Here is a 27,093-nt window from a genome sequence, read left to right as displayed (position 1 = left end):
CAGAAATACTAGGCAAATTTGGATTCATGAAAAATTGTTAAATTTTTGCTTTACATAAGACTATCAACAAAGTAAAAAGACAACCCACAGAGTGGCAAAAAATATTTACAAATCATATGTTTCATAAAAGATTAAAATCTAGAATATATAGAGAACTACTAAAACTGAAACAACAGCAAGAACAACAAAGACCAACCCAATTCAAAAATGGGCAAAGGATTGAATAGACATTTCTCCAAAACAGATATACAAGCACTTGAAAAGATACTAACTGAAACACAGTTTTGCCAGATGTACAATTCCTTATGGACAGATTTTTCTTTCAACACTTTGAATATCTAATCCCACTGACTTCCAGTCTCCATGTTTTCTGATGAGAAATTAGCTATTAATTTTATTGAGGATCTCTTGTCCATGATGAGTTGTTTCTCTTTTGATGGTTTGAACAATCTGTCTTTGGATTTTGGTAGTTAGATTACGCTATGCCTAAGTGTGGATCTTTTGAGTTGATCTATTTGGAGTTTTTGAGTTTCTTGGATGTATGGATAAATGTTTCCAATACATTTGATTTTAGGGGGCCATTGTGTCTTTAAAAATACTTTCTTCCTATTTCTCTAACCTAGCCTTCTGGGACTCCTGTAATGTATATGTTGATACAACTGATAAGGTCCCACAACTCCATAAGGCTCTCCTCATTTTTTGTAATTCATTTGTTTCTGTGCATTAAACTGGATAAACTCAATAATCTAGCTTCCTATTCACTGCTTATTTTCTGCCTACTCAAATCTGCTGTTTAGACCATCCAGTGAATTTTTCACTTCTTACATTTCAGCTCTAGAGTCTCAATTTGGCCCCTTTTAAATATTTCTATCTTCACCCATGTTCTCTATTTGGAAACATCTTTTTTTATATTTTCCATTAGTTCTGTACATATGGGGTTTTAAAAAAAAACAAACTCTTGAACATATTTTAAAAACAGATTCACAGTCCTCATATAATAAGGCACCATCTGCCTTTCCTCAGGTATAGTTTGTACTGATGAGCTTTTCTTCCTGTGTAGGAAGCGTACTTTCTTATTTCCTTTCATGGCTCATAACTTTGTTGAAAACTGTACCTTTAAACAATAAAATATAACAACGCCGGAAATGAGATTCATTCCTCTTTCAGAGTGTTTGTTGTTGTTGGTACTGCTTGTAGGGATTGTTTATTTGGGTAGTGGATTTTTGTGAAATAATTCTGTAAAATCTGTATTTTTCATGGGTGGCCTCTGAAGTCTCTGATTGGATAGCTTAGTGGTCAGCTAATGAATTAATTGTCTTCAACCAATAAATTTCCCAGTCTCTATTGAGAGGCTGTGGGTATGTCTCAGGACATGCCTTCAATGTTCAGCCATGTAGTTTACAATTCTGCCTTAGCCTCCACTCACTGTGTATGCAGAGCCTCAAGATCACCCAGAGGTGAGGGCTCAGGGCCTTCTCAGAACTTTCATGAGCATGCATACAGCCATGGACATGCACATGACCTTCCAGACAACCAGTAATGTGTTGAAGCTTTCCAAAACCATTACAGATACCGTTGACCCTTGAACAATACAGTTTTTTTTTTGTTTTTTTTTTTGAGACAGAGTCTCGCTTTGTTGCCCAGGCTAGAGTGAGTGCCGTGGCGTCAGCCTGGCTCACAGCAACCTCAAACTCCTGGGCTCAAGGGATCCTCCTGCCTCAGCCTCCCGAGTAGCTGGGACTACAGGCATGTGCCACCATGCCCGGCTAATTTTTTATATATATATCAGTTGGCCAATTAATTTCTATTTATAGTAGAGACGGGGTCTCGCTCTTGCTCAGGCTGGTTTTGAACTCCTGACCTCGAGCAATCCGCCCGCCTCGGCCTCCCAAGAGCTAGGATTACAGGCGTGAGCCACAGCGCCCGGCCTAACAATACAGTTTTGAAATGTGTAGGTTCCCTTATATATGAATTCTTTAAAATAAAATTATACCAAGTATGCCTGCCTCTCCTTCCAACCTCTACTCCTCTTCCATGTCAACCACCCCTGAGGTACCAAGACTAGCCCCTCCTCTTCTTCTTCACCTCAGCCTACTCAGTGTGAGAATGAACAGGGAAAAGATGTTTATGAAGACCTGCTTCTACTTCATGAGTAGTAAACATATTTCTCTTCCTTATGATTTTCTAATAATGTTTTCTTTCCTTTAGCTTAATTTATTATAAGAATACAGCATGTAATACAATACATGTATCGTACAAAATACATGTTAATGAACTGTTTAAGCTATAGGAAAATTTTGGGGTTAAAAGTAGGCTATTAGGCCGGGCGTGGTGGCTCACACCTGTAATCCTAGCACTCTGGGAGGCTGAGGTGGGCGGATCGCTTAAGGTCAGGAGTTTGAAATCAGCCTGAGCAAGAGCGAGACCCCATCTCTATATAGAAAAAATTAGTGGGGCATGGTGGCGCATGCCTGTAGTCCCAGCTACTCGGGAGGCTGAGGCAGAAAGATTGCTTGAGCCCAGGAGTTTGAGGTTGCTGTGAGCTAGGCTGATGCCTCGGCACTCTAGCCAGTGCAACAGAGTGAGACTCTGTCTCTTAAAAAAAAAAAGTAGGCCATTAGAAATTCACTTTTTGTTGCATCAAAAATCTACAGGTGGATTTTTTATTACATGGGGAGCATTGCCTCTAACTCCTGTGTTGTTTAAGGTTAGCTTTGTTATTTTCTTTTCTTCTGCTAGCTTTGGGTTTGTTTTACTCTTTTTTTCTAGTCCTTGAGTTGTGACCTTTAGTTGTTAATTTGTGCTCTTTCTGTCTTTTTGATGTAGGCATTTAAGGCTATAAACTTCATCCTTAGGACTGCTGTATCTGTAGGCCATAGATTTAGAAAGTTTGTGTCCCCTTTGTCATTCAGTTCAAGGAATCATGTAATTTCTGTCTAAATTTCCTCACTGATTCAAGGATCATTCATCAGATGGTAATTTCCATGACTTTGTGTAGATTTGAGTGTTTCTCTTGGAATTGGTTTTTAGTTTTATTCCATTGTGGTCTGAGAAGAAACATGGTATGATTTACATTTTTTTTTTAATTTGCTGAGATTTCTTTTGTGGCCAAAGATATGATCAATCTTGAAAAATGTCCCACGTGCTGATGAGAAGAATATATATTCTGTAGGTGTGGAATAGAAACTTCTGCAAATGTATTATATGTTAGATCCATTTGTTGTAGTCCTATTTAAGTTCAGTGTTTCTTTACTCATTTCTTGGTTTGATGATCTATCCAGTTCTTTGAGTGGGGTGTTGAATTAAGATGCTACTGTTTATTTTTTCCCTATAGCTAGTAGAATTATTAGCAACTGTATGAATCTGGAAGCTCCTGTATTAGGTGTGTATATATTTAGCATTGTTATGACATTTTCTTGGATTGCTCCCCTTACCAGTATATAATGGGACCATCTTTTTTTTTTTTTTTTTTTGAGACAGAGTCTCACTTTGTTGCCTGGGCTAGAGTGCTGTGGCATCAGCCTAGCTCACAGCAACCTCAAACTCCTGGGTTCATGAAATCCTTCTGCCTCAGCCTCCCGAGTAGCTGGGACTAGAGGCATGCGCCACCATGCCCAGCTAATTTTTTCTATATATTTTTAGTAGGCCAATTAATTTCTTTCTGTTTTTTAGTAGAGACGGGTCTCGCTCTTGCTCAGGCTGGTTTTGAACTCCTATAATGACCATTTTAATCTTCTTTTTTACCACTGCTTATTGAAAGTCTATTTTATCTGATATGACAATGGATACATCTGCTAGCTTTTGGTTTCCATTTGCATAAAATACTTTTCCCGTCCCTTTACCTTGAGTTTGTGTGAGTCCTTGTGGTTTAGATGTGTTTCTTGGAGATAGAAAATATTTGCTTTGTGTTTTTTTATCTATTTAGCCAGTCTATGTTTTTTAAGTGGGGCATTCAGACCGTTCACATTGAGTGTTGGTATTGATATGTGCAAAGCTGTTCTGTTCATCATGTTGGATGACAATTTATTGTTTTGTTTTCTTTCTTGTGCTGTTGTTTCTTAAGAGCTATGAGCTTTAACTTTCAGGTGTTTTTACACTGGTGATTATCTGTTGTGCTTTTCCATGTGTAATGCACTTTTGAGCATTTCCCATAGGGCAGGCCTAGTTGTGACAAATTCCCTTAGTGTTTGCTTGTCAAAAAGAGTCCTTATTTCTCCATCATTTCTGAAATTTACTTTTACAGGATACAAATTCTTGCCTGGTACTTGTTCTGTTTAAGATTAAAAATAGAGCCTCAATCCCTTCTAACTTGTCATGTCTTTGCTGAAAACTCTGCTATTAGCCTAATGGATTTCCCCTGTAGGTTAGTTGTTGCTTTCACCTTGCAGCTTGTAGAATTTTTGCCTTCATTTTGACTTTGCCCAGGTTGATGACTAAGTGTCTTGGGGTGTTGGGGACCGAGGCCTTTGAAGTTCTTAACCCGGAAATACCTTGAGCAGAAAATACCCTGAGTTGCCAAAAAGTGCTTAACGACCGTTCCAGGAAAAAACTGCAAGATATCCCAGGCTTGCTGCCTGAGGCTGTTTGTAATTGATCAACCCTAAACCCCGCCCCCCGCCCCTCCCTACTTCATTGTTTCTGTATGCTTATAAAACCAACAAAGGATCTAAGTAAAGCAGACCTTGACAACTCTTTGCTTGGTCTCGTTCCTTTCTTTCGCCCATCTCTTTCAGGCACGGTCCCCCTTGACCCCACGAGTAACAGAAGGTCCCGCAGGCTGGGACAAGTGGCGCCCAACGTGGGGCCCGAGGTACGGACTGTTAGGCCACAGAAATGTACGGCCCTACAGGACCTTTGTCGGGTGACGCTGCGGAGCGCTCTTCGGCCGAAGGAAACCCTACAGAGACCCTCGTTCTGCCGCTCACAGAGTCGACGGTCTGGTGAGTAAATTTTTACATTGTCACCCCATCGAGATGGGCCATTCATTGTCTAAAGAGGCCGTTTTTATCAAGAATCTCAAGGCCTCACTCAGAGGGAGAGGAATTAGAGTTAAGAAAAAGGATCTAGTAAAGTTTTTTGTGTTCATTGATCGTGCTTGTCCTTGGTTTATTGTTGGTGGACCTGAGATTCACCCACACAAATGGCAAAAGGTAGGCAGAGATTTAAACAATTTACTTCTGAATCAGGGCCCAGATGCCGTCCCTGTATCCGTTTTCTCGTACTGGGGACTAATCAGAGATATTGTTGAGGGAGCAGATTCAGACCCCAATAAAAAGCAGCTGCTCTCAGTAGCAGAATTCTGCCTCCGACCCTTGTCGCGGTCCGCTTCGAGAACGTCTTTAAAGACGGCCAAAGGGCCAGCTTCTCCTAATGATCCTGAGGGACTAACATGCCCTTCCCCTTGCCCCTCAGTTTGTATTAATATGCCCCCTCAAGACCCCTCGGCTGAACTCCAGACATCTAGGGACGAGCCCCCGATTAGCAGGCCAGACACCAAGACCCTCTATACTCCCTTACCCGAGGGTACAGCCCCTCATGCATTTAATTACCCGGTGTTCAAAAAACAATCCCTCCGAGAGTCCCTCGACCCCACAGAAGAGGCAACCCTCGGAGAGGAAGCGGCCCGATATCACAATCCCGAATGGCCTCCTCCTTACGCGCCCCAGATTTGCGCACCTTCAATAATGCCTCCCCTTACAATGTCCTTACTTTTGCGTGCCAAAAAAGACTTAAGTCAAAGGGTTACGCAATTAAAGGATGTCTTACAACTTCAAAAAGAGTTTGCCCAGCTTTCCAATGACTTGTCCTCCCTCCAAGATACGCTTAAAGATTCGGTCTTCATTAGCCACCCACATCATGAGACCGCCCAATCATATGCCACCTTAAATAAGAAATCCTTAAAGTCCTCCCATAAAGCCCTAGCATTCCCGGTAGTTACCAGGTCTAATAGGCTAAGAGACCTTGCCGCCCCTTCTTCGAGCCAGTGTCCGCTCCAAGATTCAGATAATGAGGATACGGAAGGGAGGGAAAGAGAAAGCGAGAGCGATGACCTCCCAGAAGAAACAGACTCAGAGCCCACTGAATTTCGCAGACTAAAATTTAAAACCTTAAAAGAATTAAACTCTGCCGTTAGGACGTATGGGCCCAATGCACCCTTTACCTACTCCCTCCTAGAGGCAGCCTCAGGGGGCGGCTACCTGCTCCCTGGAGAATGGACCAAACTAGTACAGGCGATCCTTTCTTGCGGATAGTTCCTCTCTTGGAAGGCCGACTTTCTCGACCGCTGTCAGACTACGGCTGCTAATAATTTAAAAAACCCCAATTCTGCATCTTGGACCCTTGAAAAGCTTAGCGGACAAGGGAAATTTGCCACTGAACAGCGCCAAAGGAGACTCCCAATTGGACTTTTGTCCCAGACCGCCGCAGCCGCCTTCGGCGCCTGGCGAGCACTTCCCTCTACGGGATCTGTTCTTACTCCCCTGACAAAAATCACCCAGGGAGCTCAAGAGGGTTTTAGTGAATTTGTGGGCAGGCTTTTAGAGTCTGCTGAACGAACCCTCGGACACAAGGATGAGAATAATAGGCTTATTAAACAATTGGCCTATGAAAATGCCAACAGCGCTTGCAGGGCCATCCTCAGGGGCAAACTCAAAAATAAAGACCTTAATGACATGATTAGAATGTGTAACGATGTTGACCCCTTTGCCCATATGGTATCGCAGGCCGTGCAGCGTGCGGTTGGGGCCGCCATCCAAGGGACCGCGGCACAGAGGGACTGCTTTAAATGCGGTCAACCAGGGTACTTTGCGAGACAGTGTCCCTTAGCCACCTCCTCTGCTGCCCCTAACCTCAGTGAGCCGCCAGGCAGGCCAGCCCAGCCCTCCTCCCTCTGTCCTCGCTGTAAGAGGGGAAAGCATTGGGCCAGTCAGCGCCGCTCCAAGACTGATGTCTTGGAAACCCCTTGCCCCCCCTTTCGGGAAACGGCCTGAGGGGCCAGCCCCGGGCCCCCCGTCCTATTCAATTCCAGTCGGCCTCGGGGAACAGCCGACAAGAGAGCCCCCAGACTCTAGACTCCTCCGAGCAACCACAGGGAGCGCAGGAGTGGACTTGTGTGCCTCCTCCGACACAATATTAAGACCTGAGGATGGTGTTCAGATTTTGCCCACTGGCTCCTTTGGACCCCCCCCCCCAACATGTTCTTTTTTATTCTGGGCCGAGCCTCCTCCACTCTTGCAGGGCTCATAGTCCACCCCTCCATAGTAGATAGTGGCTTTACCGGGGAAATTAACATCTTAGCCAGTGCACTTACCGGCCCTGTGTATGTCTCTAAGGGACAGCGCTTAGCTCAGGCATTACCCTTGCCCCTTAATACATCCTTCCCAGCCATCGCCTCTAACCGAGGTGCTTCCTGTCCTGGCTCTTCTGATCTCTATTGGGTCCAAGCTATCATCAAAGAACGGCCCACCCTTCGGCTAAAAATAGATGACAAACTTTTTGAAGGCCTTCTTGATTCAGGCACTGATTCCACGGTTATTGCCCAAGACGCCTGGCCCGATTCATGGCCACTGCAGCCCTCCCTTACGCACTTGCAAGGTATAGGACAGTCTAAAAATACTCTCCAGAGCTCAAAAATTTTAACATGGGAAGACCCTGAGGGAAACAGAGGTACTACTCAACCCTTCGTAGTCCCAAACCTACCTGTTAACTTATGGGGGCGTGATATCCTTGCACAAATGAATGTCATTATGTGCAGCCCCAATCAGGTTATAACCAGCCAAATGCTTAAACAGGGATTCCTCCCAGAACAGGGTTTAGGCAAAAAGGGTCAGGGACTAAGAGCACCCCTGACCACCCTCCCTAAGTCAGACAGATCAGGACTAGGGTTCAAAGACCATTTTTCGTAAGGGCCATTGATCCCCCTGCACTTTAGGCAGATAAAATCACTTGGAAAAGTGACTCCCCTGTCTGGATTGATCAGTGGCCCCTCCTGTCTAACAAACTAGCCGCAGCTGCAGCGTTAGTGCAGGAACAATTAGCTGCCGGACACATAGAGCCCTCTACTTCACCATGGAACACCCCCATTTTCGTCATCCAAAAAAGGACTGGCAAGTGGCGGCTGCTACAAGACTTACGGGCTGTTAACCAAACAATGGTTCCCATGGGGGCACTCCAGCCTGGTTTGCCTTCGCCTGTAGCTATCCCCAGAGGCTACTATAAGATAGTCATTGACCTAAAAGACTGCTTTTTCTCCATACCCTTGCACCCAGATGACTGTAAGCGCTTCGCGTTCAGTCTCCCGGTAGTAAACTGTATAGGACCCTCTCCGCGCTTCCAATGGCGAGTATTGCCTCAAGGCATGGCCAACAGCCCCAGCCTTTGCCAAAAATATGTAGCTCAGACAATTGATTCTTTTAGAATTCAACATCCTCAGCTATATATAATTCATTATATGGATGACATTCTTCTCGCTAGAGCCGACGAGGCAACCTTACATCAAGTTACCATGCAGGTTGTCTCGGCCTTACAAGCTCGAGGCCTCCGCCTGTCCCCTGAAAAAATTCAGGTCTGCCCCCCTCACCTGTTTCTGGGCTTTGAATTGTTCCCCAATAAGGTCCTCTCCCAAAAGGTACAAATCAGAAAAGACTCTCTTCGATGCCTTAATGATTTTCAGCGCCTTCTAGGCGACATTAATTTGCTTCGCCCATATTTGAGACTCACCACAGGACAGTTAAAACCCCTATTTGACATCCTGCAGGGAGATGCCAATCCAACCTCTTCACGCTCCCTAACTAAAGAAAGGCAGCAAGCGCTTAATTTAGTCGAGCAGGCCATAAATGCCCAGGCCATTGGCTACTTCTCCCCCAATTCCCCCTTGTACTTCATTGTCCTCCCCACCCCCTTTTCGCCCACGGGACTCTTTTGGCAGGGCAAGCCTCTTTTTTGGATTCACCTGTCGGCTTCCCCCCCTAAAGTCCTTCCCACCTACCCTTACTTAGTAGCTAAGATTATTCGCTTGGGGCGAGAAAACTCCCTTAAGCTCTTTGGAAAGGATCCAGATATCATAATACTCCCTTCCAATGCTTCTCAAATTTGGTGGCTAATACAAAATGATGATGACTGGGCAGTTAACTGTACGTCTTTCCAGGGCAAACTAGATAATCATTACCCCCCTGATAAACTAATTCAGTTCCTCTATCGGACACCTGTAATATTTCCCAAAAAAACAAGAGTCTCTCCCATTCCAGGAGCCGTCTTAGTCTTTACTGACGGATCCTCCTCAGGCACCGCAGCCTATAGCATTAATGGCCAGGTCCGCAGTTTTCCCACTGGATTCTCCTCTGCTCAACTGGTTGAGTTAGCAGCCTTAGTCGCAGTCTTCAAAAACGTAGATCAGTCGCCATTTAACTTGTATACTGATAGTTCTTATGTTGCTCATGCTGTCGCCACCTTAGAAACTGTGCCTCATATTCGGCCCTCCAACAATACCACACAAATGTTCCAGCAACTACAAAGACTCATTCACTCCCGTTCTGCGCCCTTTTTCATAGGCCATATTTGCGCCCACACTGGCCTTCCTGGACCTCTAGTAGCTGGAAATAATCTTGTTGATCAGGTGACTCGCGTTGCAGGCGCTGTTCACAATATCACTGTTGATCCTGTCTGCGCTGCACGCCAGGCTCATGATTTACACCATCTCAATGCCCATACCCTCAGACTTAAATTCTCTATTACTAGAGAACAAGCCAGAGAAATCGTCTGCCAATGCAAGGCCTGTTTTACCCTTCTCCCTGAGCCACACCTAGGAGTCAACCCTCACAGCCTGATCCCTGGGGAGCTCTGGCAAATGGATGTCACTCATTACCCCTCTTTCAGAAAGCTTAAATATGTACATGTCTCTGTAGACACTTGTAGTGGATTTATCTTTGCTTCCCTACAAACAAGCGAAGCCACCCGCCACGTTATTAGTCATATTATAGCCTGTCTCACCTCCCTCCCTCAGCCTAAAGTTATTAAGACTGACAATAGCCTGGGATATGTCAGCTCCAACTTCAAAAGCTTTTGTGCTCAGCTAGGCATTAAGCATGTTACAGGCATTCCATACAACCCTCAGGGCCAAGGTATTGTAGAGAGAGCTCATCAGACGTTAAAAAATATGCTCTCCAAACTACAATCGGGAAGAGGAATTTTGTACCCTTTGACAGGTAATTCCAAAACCCTGCTTAATCATGCCCTGTTCATTTTAAATTTTCTCACCTTTGACACCGCCAGTAAAACAGCTGCCGACCACCTTTGGCACCCATCCACCACGGATACTTATGCACAGGCCTTATGGAAGGAGCCGCTTACAGGCAAATGGCTGGGGCCTAACCCTGTCCTCATATGGGGAAAAGGACATGCCTGCATCTACGATACCCAGGCAGGAAACGCCAGATGGCTACCAGAAAGAGCGATTAAGTTATATAACCCACCCAGGGATTCCCCTGAGAAGAATTCTTAATTCTGTTCTCTTCCAGAAATACAATGACTCCCAGAAAGAAGGCGCTGCCCCTCCTGTGCCTGGTTCTGGTCACGATCGAGAGCAGCACCGCAGCCAACATCCATCAGGTCTACAATTATACGTGGCAGGTAGACGCAGCCACACAAAAATTGGTCTCCGTGTTTTACCAACGGCTAGAACTAAGAGGCTCCAGAGAAGACCTCCATGAAGAGTCTCCCAACACACCCACTGAAGGTCTAAATTTCTCAGACCTTGCCTCAGACATGAAACGCAGTTGGTTCCAAAAGCTGTGGAGACGCCTATGACAGGATTATCGCGATGCCGCGTACCAGATGCACACCCCGCCAGCAGTGAGGTGACTCCATGACGGGAATATTGTAGGTCCATGCCCAGGGGCACACTTCATACTCACAAGTGCCGGAGCTGGATGCCACCTACATAGCTTAAGACAGAGGCCTCACCTTCACATTAATCGCCCGATCTTATATTTGGGGTGCTGGTCGCGGAAGCCCATCGCGTAGCCTAAGACAGGCTCTCCACCCACCTGTATAAATCTCCCTCATATTAATAAAGAGAGGGAGAGATGTTGGGGACCGAGGCCTTTGAAGTTCTTAACCCGGAAATACCCTGAGCAGAAAATACCCTGAGTTGCCAAAAAGTGCTTAACGACCGTTCCAGGAAAAAACTGCAAGATATCCCAGGCTTGCTGCCTGAGGCTGTTTGTAATTGATCAACCCTAAACCCCCCCGCCCCTCCCTACTTCATTGTTTCTGTATGCCTATAAAACCAACAAAGGATCTAAGTAAAGCAGACCTTGACAGCCCTTTGCTTGGTCTCGTTCCTTTCTCTCGCCCATCTCTTTCAGGCACGGTCCCCCTTGACCCCACGAGTAACAGAAGGTCCCGCGGGCCGGGACATTGGGGATATCCTATTTGCTATGGATCTCCTCAGAGTTTGATGACCATCCTGTATCTGGATATCTGGCTCTCTGGTGATACCAGGAAATTTCTTCCCAATAATTTCCTCAAAGAGGTTTTGCACGCTTTTTGCTTTTTCATCTTCTCCCTACAGGATACCTATAATTCATATACTGGCTTCTTTCATGTAGTCCCATATTTTTCTGAGTGATTGTTCATTCTTCTTTATTCTTTTTTTGAATGTTTGACTGACTCAGTTATTTCAAAGCCTTGTTTACAAGCTTTGAGATTCTTTTTTCTACTTGCCTGTAGTAGAAGGTTTCTGCTGTATTTAGTGATACCTTAAATGAGTATTTAATTTAAGTTCAGTCATATCCTTTCTTATGTTGTCTATATCTTTAATGAGTTTTTCATATTTTCCATTCATGTCTTGAAATAATTTTTTGGTTTCTTTGTGCTGGTTTTCAACTTTCTCTTTAATCCTACTCCTCTTATTTGCCATCCATAGTCTGAATTCCATTTCTGACATTTTGATAATTTCCTTTTAATTGGTGCTCATTGGTGTGGATCTGTCATGGTCACTTGAGGGTGTTTTTTCATATTGCCAGAATTCTTTTGCTGGTTTCTTCTCATCTGAAATCTTTCTCGCGGGTTAAGTTTGGTAGGTTTGTGGTATACTTGTTCCCCTTTGCTGGGAACACTCCCACTTAATGAGAAAAAGAAGAGGTCCCTAGATAACACTTCCATGTTCAACATTAGAGGAGTGACCCAATGAGAGAGAGGCGGGTGCACTGGGCGCCTGCAATGAACCTTAATGAACCTATTCTTTTGCCTCCATCCATTTTCCTGTGCTTGTCACAGTCCAAGCCTGTGCTGGGCGATATTTATTCAAATTTGTGGGTCGGTCCTCAGGTCCTGTTGGAAGCACTTGACAGGGTAATGCAAACCCCTGTCCACAGAGGCAGGTGTGGTGATTTTCACCAGCAGCTGGCAGGTTCACAGGACCAGGGCAGGCACCTGGATACATCACACCACTGCACCTGTTGATGGGTGAGATCACTGGACTGTGATCAGTGCCTGGGAATGCTGTAGATCCTTAGCCAGTGCTTGTGCTTGTCTTGTAACTTTGTCGGGCAACTGCATGGGTTGTGGTTCTTTGGCAGGAAAATGGCTGGATGTGGGACTGTGTTGGTTGAACTGACACACTGAGTGGCCTTGGTGGGCACCTGGATGGGTTGTGGGATCTTGGCTGTTGCCTGCATGCATCCTGAGACATTGGCGGTCACCTCTATAGGTTGTGGGACCTTCACAGCATCCTGATGGGATGCAGGATTTGGTGAGTGACCCTATGGATCAGGGGACCTTGGCAGGCAGCTGGGAAGGTTGTGGGGCCTTCACAGGTGACTGTGAGACCATTACTGCTGGTGAGATGATTCACTGGACATTCATGAATGCCTAGGTGCATGGCAGGACTGCAGCCAGAGGCAGGGCATGTCAGGGGACCTTGATGAGTGCCTGCATGGTTTGCAAGACCTTGGAAGGTACCTGGAAGGGTAGGGGGCCTTGACTGTGCCTGGATAGCTTGCAGGTCTTTGGCAGTTGCAGGGTGGCTTTTTGAACTGCAATGGCTGGGTGAACTCTCGCAGGTGTCACATGCCCAACTGAAGAGGTGCTGTGGCTAGGGCTCTCTCTCTACACAGCTCTGCCTGTGGCAGGTGCTCTGGTGCTACTCAGGTGGTGGCAGTGGCACTATGGATTTGGTGAGGTTGCAGCAGCAGATGCTGAAGGCCAGTAGGTGCCTGCTCTGCCTGGATCTCTGGGAGGAGATCAGTGGGAAGGTTAGGGGGGTGCATAGCACTCAGTCTCAGTGCATGTGAGAATGCCCCACTCTCTGCTCCTTCCTTAGCCTGGCAGGGGAAATGGGGAATTTCCTACAATGGGGCTGACCCCTCTGCAGACCAGGCATTCTAGGGCAAAAGTGTAGGGTGGTGTCTATTGCAGCGACCGGAGACCAGAGTTGACAGGATGCGACTGTGTTCTCTCTCTGTGCAATGCTGCTGCCCAGTCTCCAAGCAGCTCTCTGATCTGGTCCAAGGCCTGCTGTGATGGGGGAGTCCCCTCAAAGTTTGGGATACAGTTTCTACTGGGGAAGCTGTCCAGTTTCTACTGGAGCCCCAGGATCTATTTCCCAAACCTTCCCTACTTGTAGGCTCTTTCCTTAGCCACCTTCTGATCTTGCCGAGCTTATCACCCTGCCTCTCTCTCCCCCACTTCTGGTATCTCCAGTGGATTCTTTGATGACTCACAATGCTTGCTCCTATGTGATCCACTCATGGGTGAACTTGTACCTGCAACTTTTGATCCTCTCCTTGAGAGCAGTGAGTGCAGGCTGCTTTAGTCTTCGACTTGGCCCACATTCTGCCCTTCCCTTTTATCAAATCTCAATTACAGCGACAAAACATTCCCAAATCATCTCCATCATGTAATGTTTCCCTAGCTAAATCAATAATATATTTGCATCATGAATAAGTGGGGGTTTTTTGTGCTATGAAAAACGATTTCAGGAAAATTGTGTCTACTATACAATAATAATGACTGCAAAGTGCCAGCCTCCTAGGTAGCGTGTTGTTCTATTCAGTCCTTTGTTTCTCGCATGGCACAGTGGGTGCTAATAGGGACCATGGATCAGGACAAAACCAGGGAGTGAACAGATCTCAAATATCAGGGTTCTCCTCTCTGTTCCCACCATAACCGCCCATATAGGCAAAGAAAATGGAGATTGTCCATACCTGGAAGACAAGAAGATGACAAATATGGGTATAGACACAGTCAGTTGCAGTGTGCGCCAGTCTTGAATGACAAAAGCCAGTCCTCCCAGGAGCATCTGCCCGACACTGGAGGCACATAATAGCAGTGTTGTGACCATAGATCGTGACTGGGGATTTGTCCATTCTATCACTGGAAGAAAACATACATGGCAATAGTAATATCAGACAGGGTAATTTCAAGATCAATTCAAGGCACAGAGATAATGAAAGACTTATTGTTGACTTACCGAGAAGAAAGCTGTGTCCCATAATAGTCATGACACAGGACCCTGCCAAGAAGCGCAGTGAGCAGTAAACGGAGAAGGTGGGAGCGAAGGCTGCACAGGTGTCGGAGATGGCCAGCTGGAGTAAGCACCAGCTGCAGATCATCTTCCGTCCAAACCTAAGAAATATTGTACCAGGTAAGATAATTCAGGCACAAAAATAATGTATGGAAAACGTGACACAGAGGACACATCCTGAAATCTAGGATTAATATTTAATGAGTGGGACATTGCACTTGACACCTAGTGGAATAATGTTTTTAGTCCACAGCAGAAATCATAGATGTATCCCTCCCTATTTCTCGGTATGAGAGTGTTGTCAAAGCTCTTATACTCTCACACCAAACTGTCGCCGTGAGGACTCTGATGCCCTGTGACACTGTGTAAAAGAAGCCGAAACGGGATGTTGTAAAGAATATTAGTTATAAAAGCATACACATTTAGGAGAGTAGATTTGTGCATTGTGTTTAGAGCACTAAGGTTTGGAATCAAGAGATCAGCGTTTGGGCCTCTGCACTCTCAAGGTTAAGGCCAAACTTCCTTGAATGGCAGAGAGAAAAAGCAGCAAATGAAAGTTGCAGATAGACCGTACAATGGCCATGCTCAGCTGTGTCTGTGTTTTAGCCCTTGGGAAATGAGGTTCAGCTCAAGGAGAATACAATTCACCCAGTGTTGCCTTCAGTGCAGGACTTGATAGAAAGTTCACAGAGGAGAGGATGAGGGGAGAAAGAGCAAAAGGAACAAAGAAGGGAAAGATGAACAAAAAGAAAAGGGAATTATGTGTGTCGCAGAGTGGCAGGAAGGGGACCAAGTCTGGAGTCAGTTTTGACTAAGTTACATGCATTGATACTGAATTTCCAGTAGCAGTAACACATGAACAAACTCTAGTTTTAGACGCCTGTTCTGTGCCATTTGTCACTTTAGCAGCATATGTAAGTCATTATAGGTCTTCTAGAATGTTTAACTTTCTGAGCGTTTATACAACATAAGTTTTATTACTAAATTTTTATGATATACTCAGAATAGAATAAAATTCTTTTTAAAAAATATATGATATAAGACATGATGGAGAGGCAATCACTGGGAATCTAAGAAATAAAAACATAGTAAGTACAACAAAAATCTATATATCCTTAGTAAATTCTCATAATTGTGGTTATCTGGGTTCAGAGGGAAGGACAAATAGGTGTTGCACAGAGAATTATAGGGTAGTCTAGTGGTGGATATGTGACCTTATGCTTTTGCCAAAACCTCTAAACTGTAGAACATAAGTTCTACAGTGTATAGAAGTGTGTAGGAGTGTGTAGTTGAATATCACTAGATATCAAGGTGAAAAAAAGTAAAAAAAAAAAAAAAGGAAAAATTTATAAAAGAAAAAAAAAAGGAATGTGGCCTAATGTAAACTATGGACTTTAGTCAATAACATATCAAAATTGGTCCATCAATTGTAACAAATGCACCACACTACACCAAGATACCAATAATATGGGAAACTTTGAAAGAGGAAGTATATTGAAGCTCTCTGTGCTTTTACTCAATATTTCTGTTAACCTACAACTGCTATGAAAATTAAAGCCTATTCATAAAAAAAATTCTCATAGTAAAGACACACACATCAAGATGTTAACATTAGGCCGGGCGCTGTGGCTCACGCCTGTAATCCTAGCTCTTGGGAGGCCGAGGCGGGCGGATTGCTCAAGGTCAGGAGTTCAAAACCAGCCTGAGCAAGAGCGAGACCCCGTCTCTACTATAAATAGAAAGAAATTAATTGGCCAACTGATATATATATAAAAAATTAGCCGGGCATGGTGGCGCATGCCTGTAGTCCCAGCTACCTGGGAGGCTGAGGCAGAAGGATCACTCGAGCCCAGGAGTTTGAGGTTGCTGTGAGCTAGGCTGACGCCACGGCACTCACTCTAGCCTGGGCAACAAAGTGAGACTCTGTCTCAAAAAAAAAAAAAAAAAAAAAAAAAAAAAAAAAAAAAAAAAAAAAAAAAAAGATGTTAACATTAGAGATTGGTGTGGTGTTAGGGTTGTTGTGAGAACCAGGGAATCTGTCACTGGGAGTGACAATGGGAAAAACACACCCAGGACTCCCTGTGGAGAGCTGAGGAGAAGTTTGAAGCAGAAGACTACATCTACACACAAAATCATAAACAGATCTCCAAACTTAGCAGTGAATGGCAAAAGGTAAGAAAGAGATTGGATAAATTAGCATCATGCCTTTCGTGTAAATTAAAATACCTGCGTACCCAAAGATATTAAAAGTTTTGCAACATGTACAAATAAAGAGATTAATAGTAAACACATGGTAAAGCTGTCCATAGTGAAAGATGGGAGTGGAGGAAACTACACATAACTAGTTACAGGTATGGGAAAGAGGTCTTGCCCAAACGCATGGACTATGAGGTCACTGTACCGCAAAAGATAACAATGAGTAATTTAACCTTTTTGTTTCATTAAAGATACAGTTGTTGCAGAATCTGGCTAGATGCTGACCACCCCTTTCCCTCTTTTAATGCCTACAGGAAGATGACATTTCTCATAATTCATTGTAGCTTACCATGGGGACTTATAACTGGGTTAAATGTGTGTGGCCCGTGATGTATGCCAATTCCAGCCCTGACTATAAAATGTCCATTGTGTTCCTACACTCTGTCTCATAGATGTTAAGAGTCCTCAATGAATGGCCCTGGTTCCCTGAGCCACTGCCTGAAAGATGGGTGCCCAGAAGGGTCACCCTACCATATGTGTCTGAAACGCCCATGAAGATTACCCTTTTGCTATGATAACTGATGGAGGTTTCGGGCAGCTAAGGATTATGGCTAATATGGTAAGGCCTGATGAAAATGGTGTTTGATAAAGATAGATACAGAAGCCTCATGCGCATTTTCTCGTTAAAGGAGGAGGAAGAGGAAGAGAGGTGAAACCCAGGATGAAAAAGGTGTGTGGGTCTTGATTTGAATTAATGATGAGATCTTAGGTTAGAGTGAAAGTGAATGCAAGTGAAAAAGGAATGAAGGCACAGGTGGATGCCACAAGGCGCAGAATATATGAATTCAGAGGGATTTGAAATCTGAACGGAAGAAGTCAATGCTGGGAAACTTGAGTAATCAGGTGAGAGAATGCCAGTGGCAGCCACAGTGATGTAAAATGGTGATCCCTTGGTTAGTTTTTGCCTTAGGCAGGGTTGGATCTACTGGATATCACTGCTCACTATCTACATTCTTTCCTGAGTTACCTCTCTCACTCTCTTAGCTATGAAAATATTTATATGCTAAAAAATTGCAAGTTATTATATCTGGCCTTGACCTCTTTGGTGACCTTTGGTGTATATCAATTATATACAACCACCTACCTTTAACCCCACATGCGTATCTAATAGGCAAATGCAATTGGCAAGTCTTGACTTTCTCCCCCAAATTTACTTTTCACATAGTCCTCTCTCATCTTTTATAGTGTCTTCAGCATTTACTAGTTATTTCTGGCCAAAAGCCTATATCCCCGGGATTCTTCTGTTTCTCTTTCTAGCAGTCCCTCAATAGTGGAAAAGAATCTAAACTACCAGCAAGTTGAATTTAGTCTTCCTCTAAAACATCTCCCAGATCCAACTACTTATTAGTATCTCGATGGATCCCCCTTTAATTTACAGTCCTATGATCTGTCCTCCAGATTATTTCAATAGCCTCCCAAATGGGTCTTGCTACCATTTAGGAGAGTATGACATTTAAAAGGTTTAAATTGCTCTTAAAAATGCAGGTTGGTTGGCCGGGCGCTGTGGCTCACGCCTGTAATCCTAGCTCTTGGGAGGCCGAGGCGGGCGGATTGCTCAAGGTCAGGAGTTCAAAACCAACCTGAGCAAGAGCGAGACCCCGTCTCTACTATAAAAAAAAAAAAAAAATGCAGGTTGGGAAATGAAATGAGAGTAACTTGGGTGAGGGCATATCTAGATAGGGAGTCAGGGAAGAGATATTTGAGCAGGTGACACTGGAATTTGAATAATTAGAAGGTGTGGATTGAGCAGTGTGCAAGGAAGGGATATGATGGACAAAAGAAACAAGTGTAAATTCTATGTGGTGGGAAGCAGCTTGATGTTTTGAATAGTGCCAGGAAATGAACGAGGTAGATCAGGTAAGAAAGGGACACACAGGCCAAATCTCAGATCTGGTAGGATTTGAAAGAAACTTGGGTTTATTCAAAGTGCAGTGGAATGTCATCGAGTTTCACCTAAGTCTTGGGGGAAGAAATAGGGAAACAAATTTGAAGCTTGAGAAAGCAGAGATTAACTTGGTGTATGGGTGAAACGTGTGATATTAACAAGAGTTAAATGCTAGCAGATGACTCATTTTAAAGGACTAAGCTACACATTCTCAAAGGATTTATAACTTGGTGGTTATTTGTCAGTAATGCGTAGTTCCTTCATTTAATAAGGAGTCGAACTTGATAAACTATAAAGTTCCTTTACTGTCTTCTAAAGCAGTGGTCCCCAACCTTTTTGGCCCGAGAGACCAGATTCATGGAAGACAGTTTTTCCACGGATGTGTGGGGGAAGGGCAGAGTTGGGAGGTGGAAGCAAAGCTCTGTGGCCCAGTTCCTAACAGGCCACAGATCAGTACCATTTATTGTATTGCTTTTATTTATTTATTTATTTTTGAGATAGAGTCTCACTCTGTTGCCCCAGCTAGAGTGCTGTGGCATCAGCCTAGCTCACAGCAACTCAAACTCCTGGGCTCAAGTGATCCTCCTGCCTCAGCCTCCTGAGAAGCTGGGACTACAGGCATGTGCTACCATGCCTGTAGTCCAGCCCAGCTATTTTTTCTATTTTTGATAGAGACAGGGTCTCGCTCTTGCTCAGGCTGGTCTTGAACTCCTGAACTCAAATGATCCGCCCACCTCTGCCTCCCAGAGTGCTAGGATTACAGGCATGAGCCACCGAACCTGGCCCATTTACTATGTTAGATCTGATAGAGTCATCACAGAGATCTGAGCTGTGGTTATTAAAATTGATCCTTCTACAGCTGGTCTCCTGGCTGCCATTATTAACTCCTGCTGAACAATCTGTCCACCCCAACTGTCACTTTCCACTCATTGTTATATTCCATATCGAACATCTCATTGAAGTTTAAGGTACACACAAAAAGTACACATATCAAATGCATACAAGTTTAATGATTTTCACAAGATAAATGTACCAATTTAACCAGTCCTAGATAAGAAATAGAACATTGCTCTCACACAAGAAGTCCATGTCCTGCCCTGTCCTACTTTACTCCCACCAAAGATATCAAATATTATTATTTTACCACCATAGATTATTTTAATTGTTTTGAGCTTTATAAAAATTAAAATCACACACTATGCAATCCCATGTCATATAACCTTTCCTTCATGTTGTTGCATGAGGCAATAATTTGTTCTCTCTCATTGCTGAATAGAAATTGATGTGAATATACCACAATTTATTTTTTTCATTCTACTGTTGATAGATATTAACCTAGACCTGTGATCTAAGAAAGATTAATTCTTTCACATTTTTCATTAGACTGCTTCATTCATTCATTCAATGATTCATCCTGTTATATGAATTAGTGATACAGATTTTATAAGTGACACTCACTGCACATGAGGACTTACACTGCAAGCATGAAATGATGACCAGTCTAATAGTGTCCATAATCATTTACTTCACAAGTCTAGGTGGTTCATTTCATTGCCAAGACCAATAACACTGCTTCGGATATTTGTGCTTTCAAACATACAGCTACCTTCTTTCTCAAAACCCCAGTATTTAATTAACTCCTACTCAAAAACCTCTAATTTTGTAATCTCCTCTGAAAATCCCTTCCTGAAACTTTGTTGAATCTGATTTAGATTTTTTAATGTACTCTTTTATGCAATACAATGAACAGATTTATTATACCAAACTATCATTTCCAGTTCACATATCAAACACTCTCACTCAGTTAGAGCTCCCTGGAGTCAGAAATAGAGATCAGCACAGATCACAATGCAAAGTACACAGAGCTCAGCAAATATTTCTAAAATAAAAGAATGAATATATCATCTGATAAACACCCCAAAAGAAAGTGAGATGACACTCACCTGTCTGAAAGATAGCCGAATATCACACTTCCCAGAAGCGACCCAGCCATAAATAGGGACTGAACCACTGATTTTTGTGACTCCCATTCACATACCAGGTCCCACTGGAAGAGAAGGAAAGCAGCACAGCAGAGTTGGAGAAGAGTTTGAGCCCTTTGGTGGAAACTGACTCCAAAGTCCTACATAGGATGTGAACGACCCTCTGCTATGAGGGTCCTGCCCCCATCTCCAGCTTCGTCTACAGCCACTCTCTTCTGCCGGCCCACACTCTGCAAATACTGAACTTATTGCAACTCTTCAAAAGCAGCTGGGTCTTGCTCTCATCTCATAACCTTCCAACAGCCTGTATCCATGAGCCTACATGTCTTTATCCATTCTCCCTTCATGCCATCAACTCCTTTTATTGCATTTACTGATATACATTCTTTGAGTATATGATTGAAAACTTGCAGAGAACAAAACCAAAATATTTCCTTTACCAAAATTCAAAAAACTATAGGCAAAAACCTTGTAATTTTTCTAGGAAGGCCACCCTCACCACGTAGGTAACATAAGGTTCCTGCCTTTGGCTTCTTTTCACTGTGAATTCAACTACTACAATAACTCTCATCTTTGGTCACATATTGAAGCACTTGAAGAGCTTTAAAAATGCTGGTGCCTGGGTCTGATGTCAAGAGGTTCTGGTTTACTTGCTCTGAGTATCAGTTTTGCAATGTGTATTGAAAACCACTGACCTAGCATAAGATTTGCCTAAGACTATTTCAATTATTTAAAAAATCATATCCTGAAATAAAAAAAAATCATAGGTCTTTCTCACTAGTTTTAATGAAATAATAGCAGGTTTATGTTTAGTTTGTTCAATGCATTAGCCTTAATACTTGTACACTTGACTGCACTGTAGTGTAGATAAACAATTGCTACCTGCTGAAGGAATGAAGAAAGGGCTGACTACAGTCCCCATCTGGGCACTAAATGTGTAAAGCAATTGCATTCTCTGTGTTACCGCCAGACACCTGGGTCACATAAGGAGAACACAAGGCTTCTTACCTCAGTCACAACGGTGGAGAAGAAGGAGCTTTGCTCATACACCCAGCCGTCCACACAGGGCTCCGTGTCTGGCTCACTCGTGTTTGAGAAGGTCCTGTTCAGGTGAAGGAGCTGCCACTGGGGATGGACGAAGCGACGACACTTCTCCGGCTTCAGGTTCGAGTCCAGGGGGATGGAGATTCTCAGGAGGGCATCTTGGCCGAGGGTCCCGGTGTCATTGTGAGAGACAGTGTCATTGTCCAGGATGTGGACCCAGCAGCGATGACCAGGGACAGCCGCAGTGAAGTTCTCCAACAGAATATGAGGGAACAACAGAATGTTTGCAATACACAAGAAAGCCAGCTGAAGAATCTGGAATCTCCCCAGGCTACCAACTTGATCCAGGAGCACAGCAAAGGCCATCAAGGCCGAACAGGTGATCCCCAAGAGGAAGCACAGTGACCTTATGGAGATCAGTTCAGAAGGAGAAACGATTCCCTTCCACTAAGCACAGTAATACTGTGTTGATCCTGACACCACTTTCTTCTCAATGGGTCTGGTCACACCACTGTACTTGAGCAGTAGGAGTTGCCCAAAGGCCTTCAAGTTTAGGCAGCTAGAAAGTTTCAGTGAAGTTACAGATATAATTATTTGTCAAAGAGTCTTTTAGCTGTTGGCCACTAAACCTGCTTAAAGGACTGCTCTGTGAAGGATTCCTGGGAAGCCAACAGTGGTCTTTCAAGTAGCTGAAATCTCCATGCAACCTAAAATATACCTTTTCAGTGGCCTGCCATTCTTTTCAGAAAAGGGATATTGGAGACTTAAAAGCAAGCTGCTTTATGATGTTTTGTGCAAAGAACAGAGACCATAGCTTTTTTGGAAACTACTGAAGTGTCACTAGAAGTTAATGACAGTTATTCTTAGTTAAAATAAAACAAAGTGGAATGTTGGATGCAAATGTTGGCTTTTGGTAACTGAAGTTTTGCTTCAGTTCAAATCATATGATGGACAGTTATTTTAAATTTTTTGAAGTGGCAAATGAGCATAATATGCAGAGAGGATGGAAATAGTGCTTTTTATTCAGAGATGGGGTCTCACTTTATTGTCTAGTCTGTTGCCTTGCACGGGGTACAATGGCACTATCATACCTCGCTGTAATTCAAAGTCCTATCCTCCATGGATTGTCCTGTCAGGCAGCATTCTGAGTAGCTGGGACTACAGGTGCAATGTAGCATGTCTGGCTAATTTTTAAATATTTTGTAGATACAGGGCCTTCATGTGTTGCCAAGGCCGATCTCGAAATCCTGGCCTCAAGTGATCTTCCATGTTCAGCATCCCAAAGTCCTCGGATTACAGGTGTGAGCCACTATGCCGCGTCAGGAGATAGTACTTTATGTAATAGTTTATTTCACTAGATTTATTGATTAGTTCAAATGACATTTTGGACTCTTTGCTGCTATAGCTATGAAAAGCAATGCTATTTATTTATATATTTCATATATGTATTTATAAATGTATAAATAAAATGTGAGGTCAATGTGACAAGGTCTCATATTCCAGTTAACAAGAGATAGCTACACAGGAAATGACATTACAATGTCATAAGACAAGAAAGATACACCGTATGCTGTGGAAGAATTAAAGAAAATATGTTTTATCATTCCTAGGTGGATGCCGTGAAGAAGGTCAGTCACCCCTGTAGAAATTAACTTTTGCCTACTCTAGAAGGAAGATTCTAGAGACAATGAAGCAGTGGATGAAGAATAGAAAAGAGAAAATTTATGCATAAGAGGACAATATGTACACAATTACAGCAAAAGGCCATGGCATTAGTTGTGCACCTACAAGATGTTCAAATGCTAGAAACTAAGAACATATAGGTTAGTAATGGGAGAAGATAGTTGAATTTTTTTTAAAAACCCTCAAATAAAATCCCTAGAATTTATTCTGCAGAGTAGATCATCTTATTCTGAAATTTGAAATTCATTACCTATGGAACATCTTAAAATGAAGACTCCTGTCCAGCCTGCAAAGATTCTCTTTCAGGAAATGACTTCGATGGATCGGTTCTGAAGGAGAGAGCTAAAGAACCACCAGGTGCTGCTGTGCAGTGTTAGGAAGGGTAATGTCTTAGTTCAGTAAAGCTACCAAACAAAATACCACAGACTGGGCCACTTGAAAACAGGAATTTATTTTCTCACAGTTCTGGAGGCTGGAAGTCCAAAATCAAGGTGTCAACAGGTTTGATTTCTTCCGTGGCCTTTCTCTTCGGCTTGCAGATGGCTTGTTTCCTGCCACATCCTCGTGTGTCCTTTCCTCTATGCGTGTGCTTCCCTGGTGTCCCCTCATCTTCTTACGATGACACCAGTCATATGGGATTAGGATCCTACTCACGGGGCCTCACTTTAACTTATTTCCAGTTATATGTAGGAATACAGTTATATGTAGGAATTTTGGAGGGACACAATTCATCCCATAATGGGGTTATACAATCAGATTTCTATTTTACTAAACTTACTGATGCTATATAGAAATAGTGAGAAGTGAATCTTCCAGTAAGACAAACCGTTCCAAGTCATTTGAGTAAAATGATATAAATAATAATAATTACAGCTGACTATTCCCTGAGTCAATACAATTATAAGCAGTTTCATTGTGTTCCTTCCTTTAGCTCTCACCCTTATCATCTATTTTTTACCACTGAGAAACAGAGGAACATTAAGTAACTTGCCAGGGGATATAGAGAGTATAAGTGATAGACCCAGAATGTGGACCAAGGTGGTCTAACTCCCAAGACAAGTCTGTTACTCACTTTAATTGACTAATTTTCTTCTCATAAATCCAATGATTGATTTCATGTTGAGAAATAATAAAGGTATATCTAGAGTCGGAATGGCTGGGAGAGAATAAACTGAAATCATTTTGTGCCCATCTCCCAAATCTCCCAGGAAACAGAAATTTAAGGAGAAGAAATTAGTAATCACCATGGTGACCCAGTGTAGAAACAAAATGGAATGGGAATGAATGCTCCATAGACCAAACAGTAATTCATCCCAAGAGTAATGGGGAAATGAAGGCACATGCAGAGAAAAAAGTATTAATAATGGCAATCATGATCACTAGTAACATATTGGTACTTCTTATGTGGCAAGCACTGGGTAGATGCTTCTTGTGCTTCTGTCATTTACTCCTCACAATGATTCTGTGAGATGGGTATTACTTCCCTTGGTTTACAGGGAAAATGTAAGAGGGGGAAGTCTTGTAAGGTTTAGTTCACTGGGATAGTAAGATGTGAACACAGTATAAACCCTAATAAAACCTAGCAAGAAAGACTAATCTGTGGCCAAGGACTAACAAGGTAATTAGGAAACTATGCATAGGCTGGGCGCAGTGGCTCACGCCTATAATCCTAACACTCTGGGAGGCCGAGGCGGGTGAATTGCTCGAGGTCAGGAGTTCGAAACCAGCCTGAGCAAGAGCGAGACCCCGTCTCTACTACAAACAGAAAGAAATTAATTGGCCAACTAATATATATAGAAAAAATTAGCTGGGCATGGTGGCGCATGCCTGTAGTCCCAGCTACTTGGGAGGCTGAGGCAGTAGGATCGCTTGAACCCAGGAGTTTGAGGTTGCTGTGAGCTAGGCTGACGCCACGGCACTCACTCTAGCCTGGGCAACAAAGTGAGACTGTCTCAAAAAAAAAAAAAAAATTAAAAAAGGAAACTATGCGTAGCCATGCAAACTCTTCCCTGTAAAATTCTCACTCCATCAAGGCATCTTTAATTTCATAGACTATGATTATTTGTAGGACAAAATAACCCCAGGCACTTTAATGTGAGTGTGAGAAGTTTGTTTTATCCAAATAGAAGAGCAGTGAGAGCCACTCACTCTCTTACCGGGGTTGAATTCCCACTGGGCTCCACCACTGCTCGCTCTCACGCGCTCTCTCTCTCTCTCTCTCTCTCTGGGTTTTGTGCCTATGGGCTCTTACAAATATCCTCTACCCATCTTGCCTTTCCTTCCACCATTACTGGCTCTTTTGCTGGCTTGATCTAAGTTTCATTGATTTGCTTCTGTGCTCAGCTGTTTCCTTTGGTCTCATTGACACTTTTCAATATTACAAGCAGGCAAGAGTTGTATTCACATGGATGTTTGCTTAGTGGAGACAAACGGTACAGAAGCACTAGAGAAGCTTCAGTAAGGCAAGACTGCTGAAAAACCAAGGCCTGCTCAGCAAGCCTCCATAGAAAGACGCCCCAGGAAGATCCGACCCTCATGCCTGAACACACCTCCCAGCCCATCAGTGGGAAATCAGCACCTTCCCCACCTTTGGCAGAGGCAAGGAAGCCCAGGACACAGGCAAAATAATTCTGTAGTGTTAGATATGCTCCATCCAACAATCGCCAAACTCCTGACAAGGAAACAGACAGTTAGGTCTTCCAATTTCCAAAATAAAACTTGTTTTGGAACTTGTGATGACCCTACCTTCTCCCTGAGCCACGGCCATATTAACTGATAATATTGGCAGGAATAAGTCCCTTCTCATTTTCTTCCCTTCCATTTACATTTTAACACTATCCTATCAGTTATTCATCACTAAATTTGTGCTTAGAAAGGAAGGTCCCAATGCCTCCTCCCTTTTTCATATTCAAATATCAATTGGTTACAGTTGACCAATTACTCTTCTTGGAAATAGTTTTCTTATTTGTCCTCTGAGACACTTCTCTATTTTTGTTTAACTAGTCCATTCTTGGCTGCACTTTCAGTCTGCTATGCTAATTCATCAAAGATTGGAGTTTTGGAAGGCTCATTTATTGAAAACTTTCTCTTCTTTACATATATTCCCTAAATTACATACTAATGGCTCTGTCTGAATGTGTGGCATGTTGCTGCAAAGGAATACCCGAGGCTGAGGATTTTACAAAGAAAAGAGGTTTGGCCAGGCGCGGTGGCTCACACCTGTAATGCTAGCACTCTGAGAGGCCGAGGCGGGCGGATCGCTCAAGGTCAGGAGTTCGAAACCAGCCTGAGTGAGAACTCGTCTCTACCAAAAATAGAAAGAAATTAATTGACCAGCTAAAATATATATATACAAAAAATTAGCCGGGCATGGTGGCGCATGCCTGTAGTCCCAGCTACTCGGGAGGCTGAGGCAATAGGATCACTTGAGCCCAGGAGTTTGAGGTTGCTGTGAGCTAGGCTGACGCCATGGCACTCACTCTAGCCTGGGCAACAAAGTGAGACTCTGTCTCAAAAAAAAAAAAAAAAGAGAGAGAGGTTTATTTGGCTCACAGTTATGCAGGCTGTACAAGAAGCTTGGCAATAGCACCTGCATCAGGTGAGGGTCTCAGGTTGCTTCCACTCAAAGTGGAAGGCAAGGGAGCCAGCAAGTACAGAGATCATATGTAGAGAGAGGGAGACAGAGAATGAGGTAGAAGATGCCAGTTTCTTTTTTTAAG

At 43.4% G+C, this 27,093-nt stretch overlaps 1 protein-coding gene across 2 annotated transcripts in view; it reads right to left on the bottom strand.

Annotated features, from left to right (window-relative positions):
* The window catches only part of SLC22A24 (solute carrier family 22 member 24), a 51,205-nt gene extending 28,713 nt beyond the window's left edge, over positions 1-22,492 (bottom strand). For both annotated transcript variants that reach the window (XM_012778176.3, XM_012778178.3), the window contains exons 1-4: positions 21,656-22,492; positions 20,609-20,712; positions 14,471-14,625; positions 14,205-14,373 (exon numbers count right to left, since the gene is read on the bottom strand). In XM_012778176.3, coding sequence (XP_012633630.2) covers positions 14,205-14,373; positions 14,471-14,625; positions 20,609-20,712; positions 21,656-22,057 — 830 coding nt within the window. In that variant the 5' untranslated portion in view covers positions 22,058-22,492. The remainder of the gene's footprint in view (positions 1-14,204; positions 14,374-14,470; positions 14,626-20,608; positions 20,713-21,655) is intronic.
* Between the last annotated feature and the right edge of the window lie 4,601 nt (positions 22,493-27,093).

This window comes from Microcebus murinus, chromosome 4, assembly GCF_040939455.1.
Source record: "Microcebus murinus isolate Inina chromosome 4, M.murinus_Inina_mat1.0, whole genome shotgun sequence".
Taxonomy (NCBI): domain Eukaryota; kingdom Metazoa; phylum Chordata; class Mammalia; order Primates; family Cheirogaleidae; genus Microcebus; species Microcebus murinus.
This window is presented reverse-complemented; position numbering and strand designations above follow the sequence as displayed.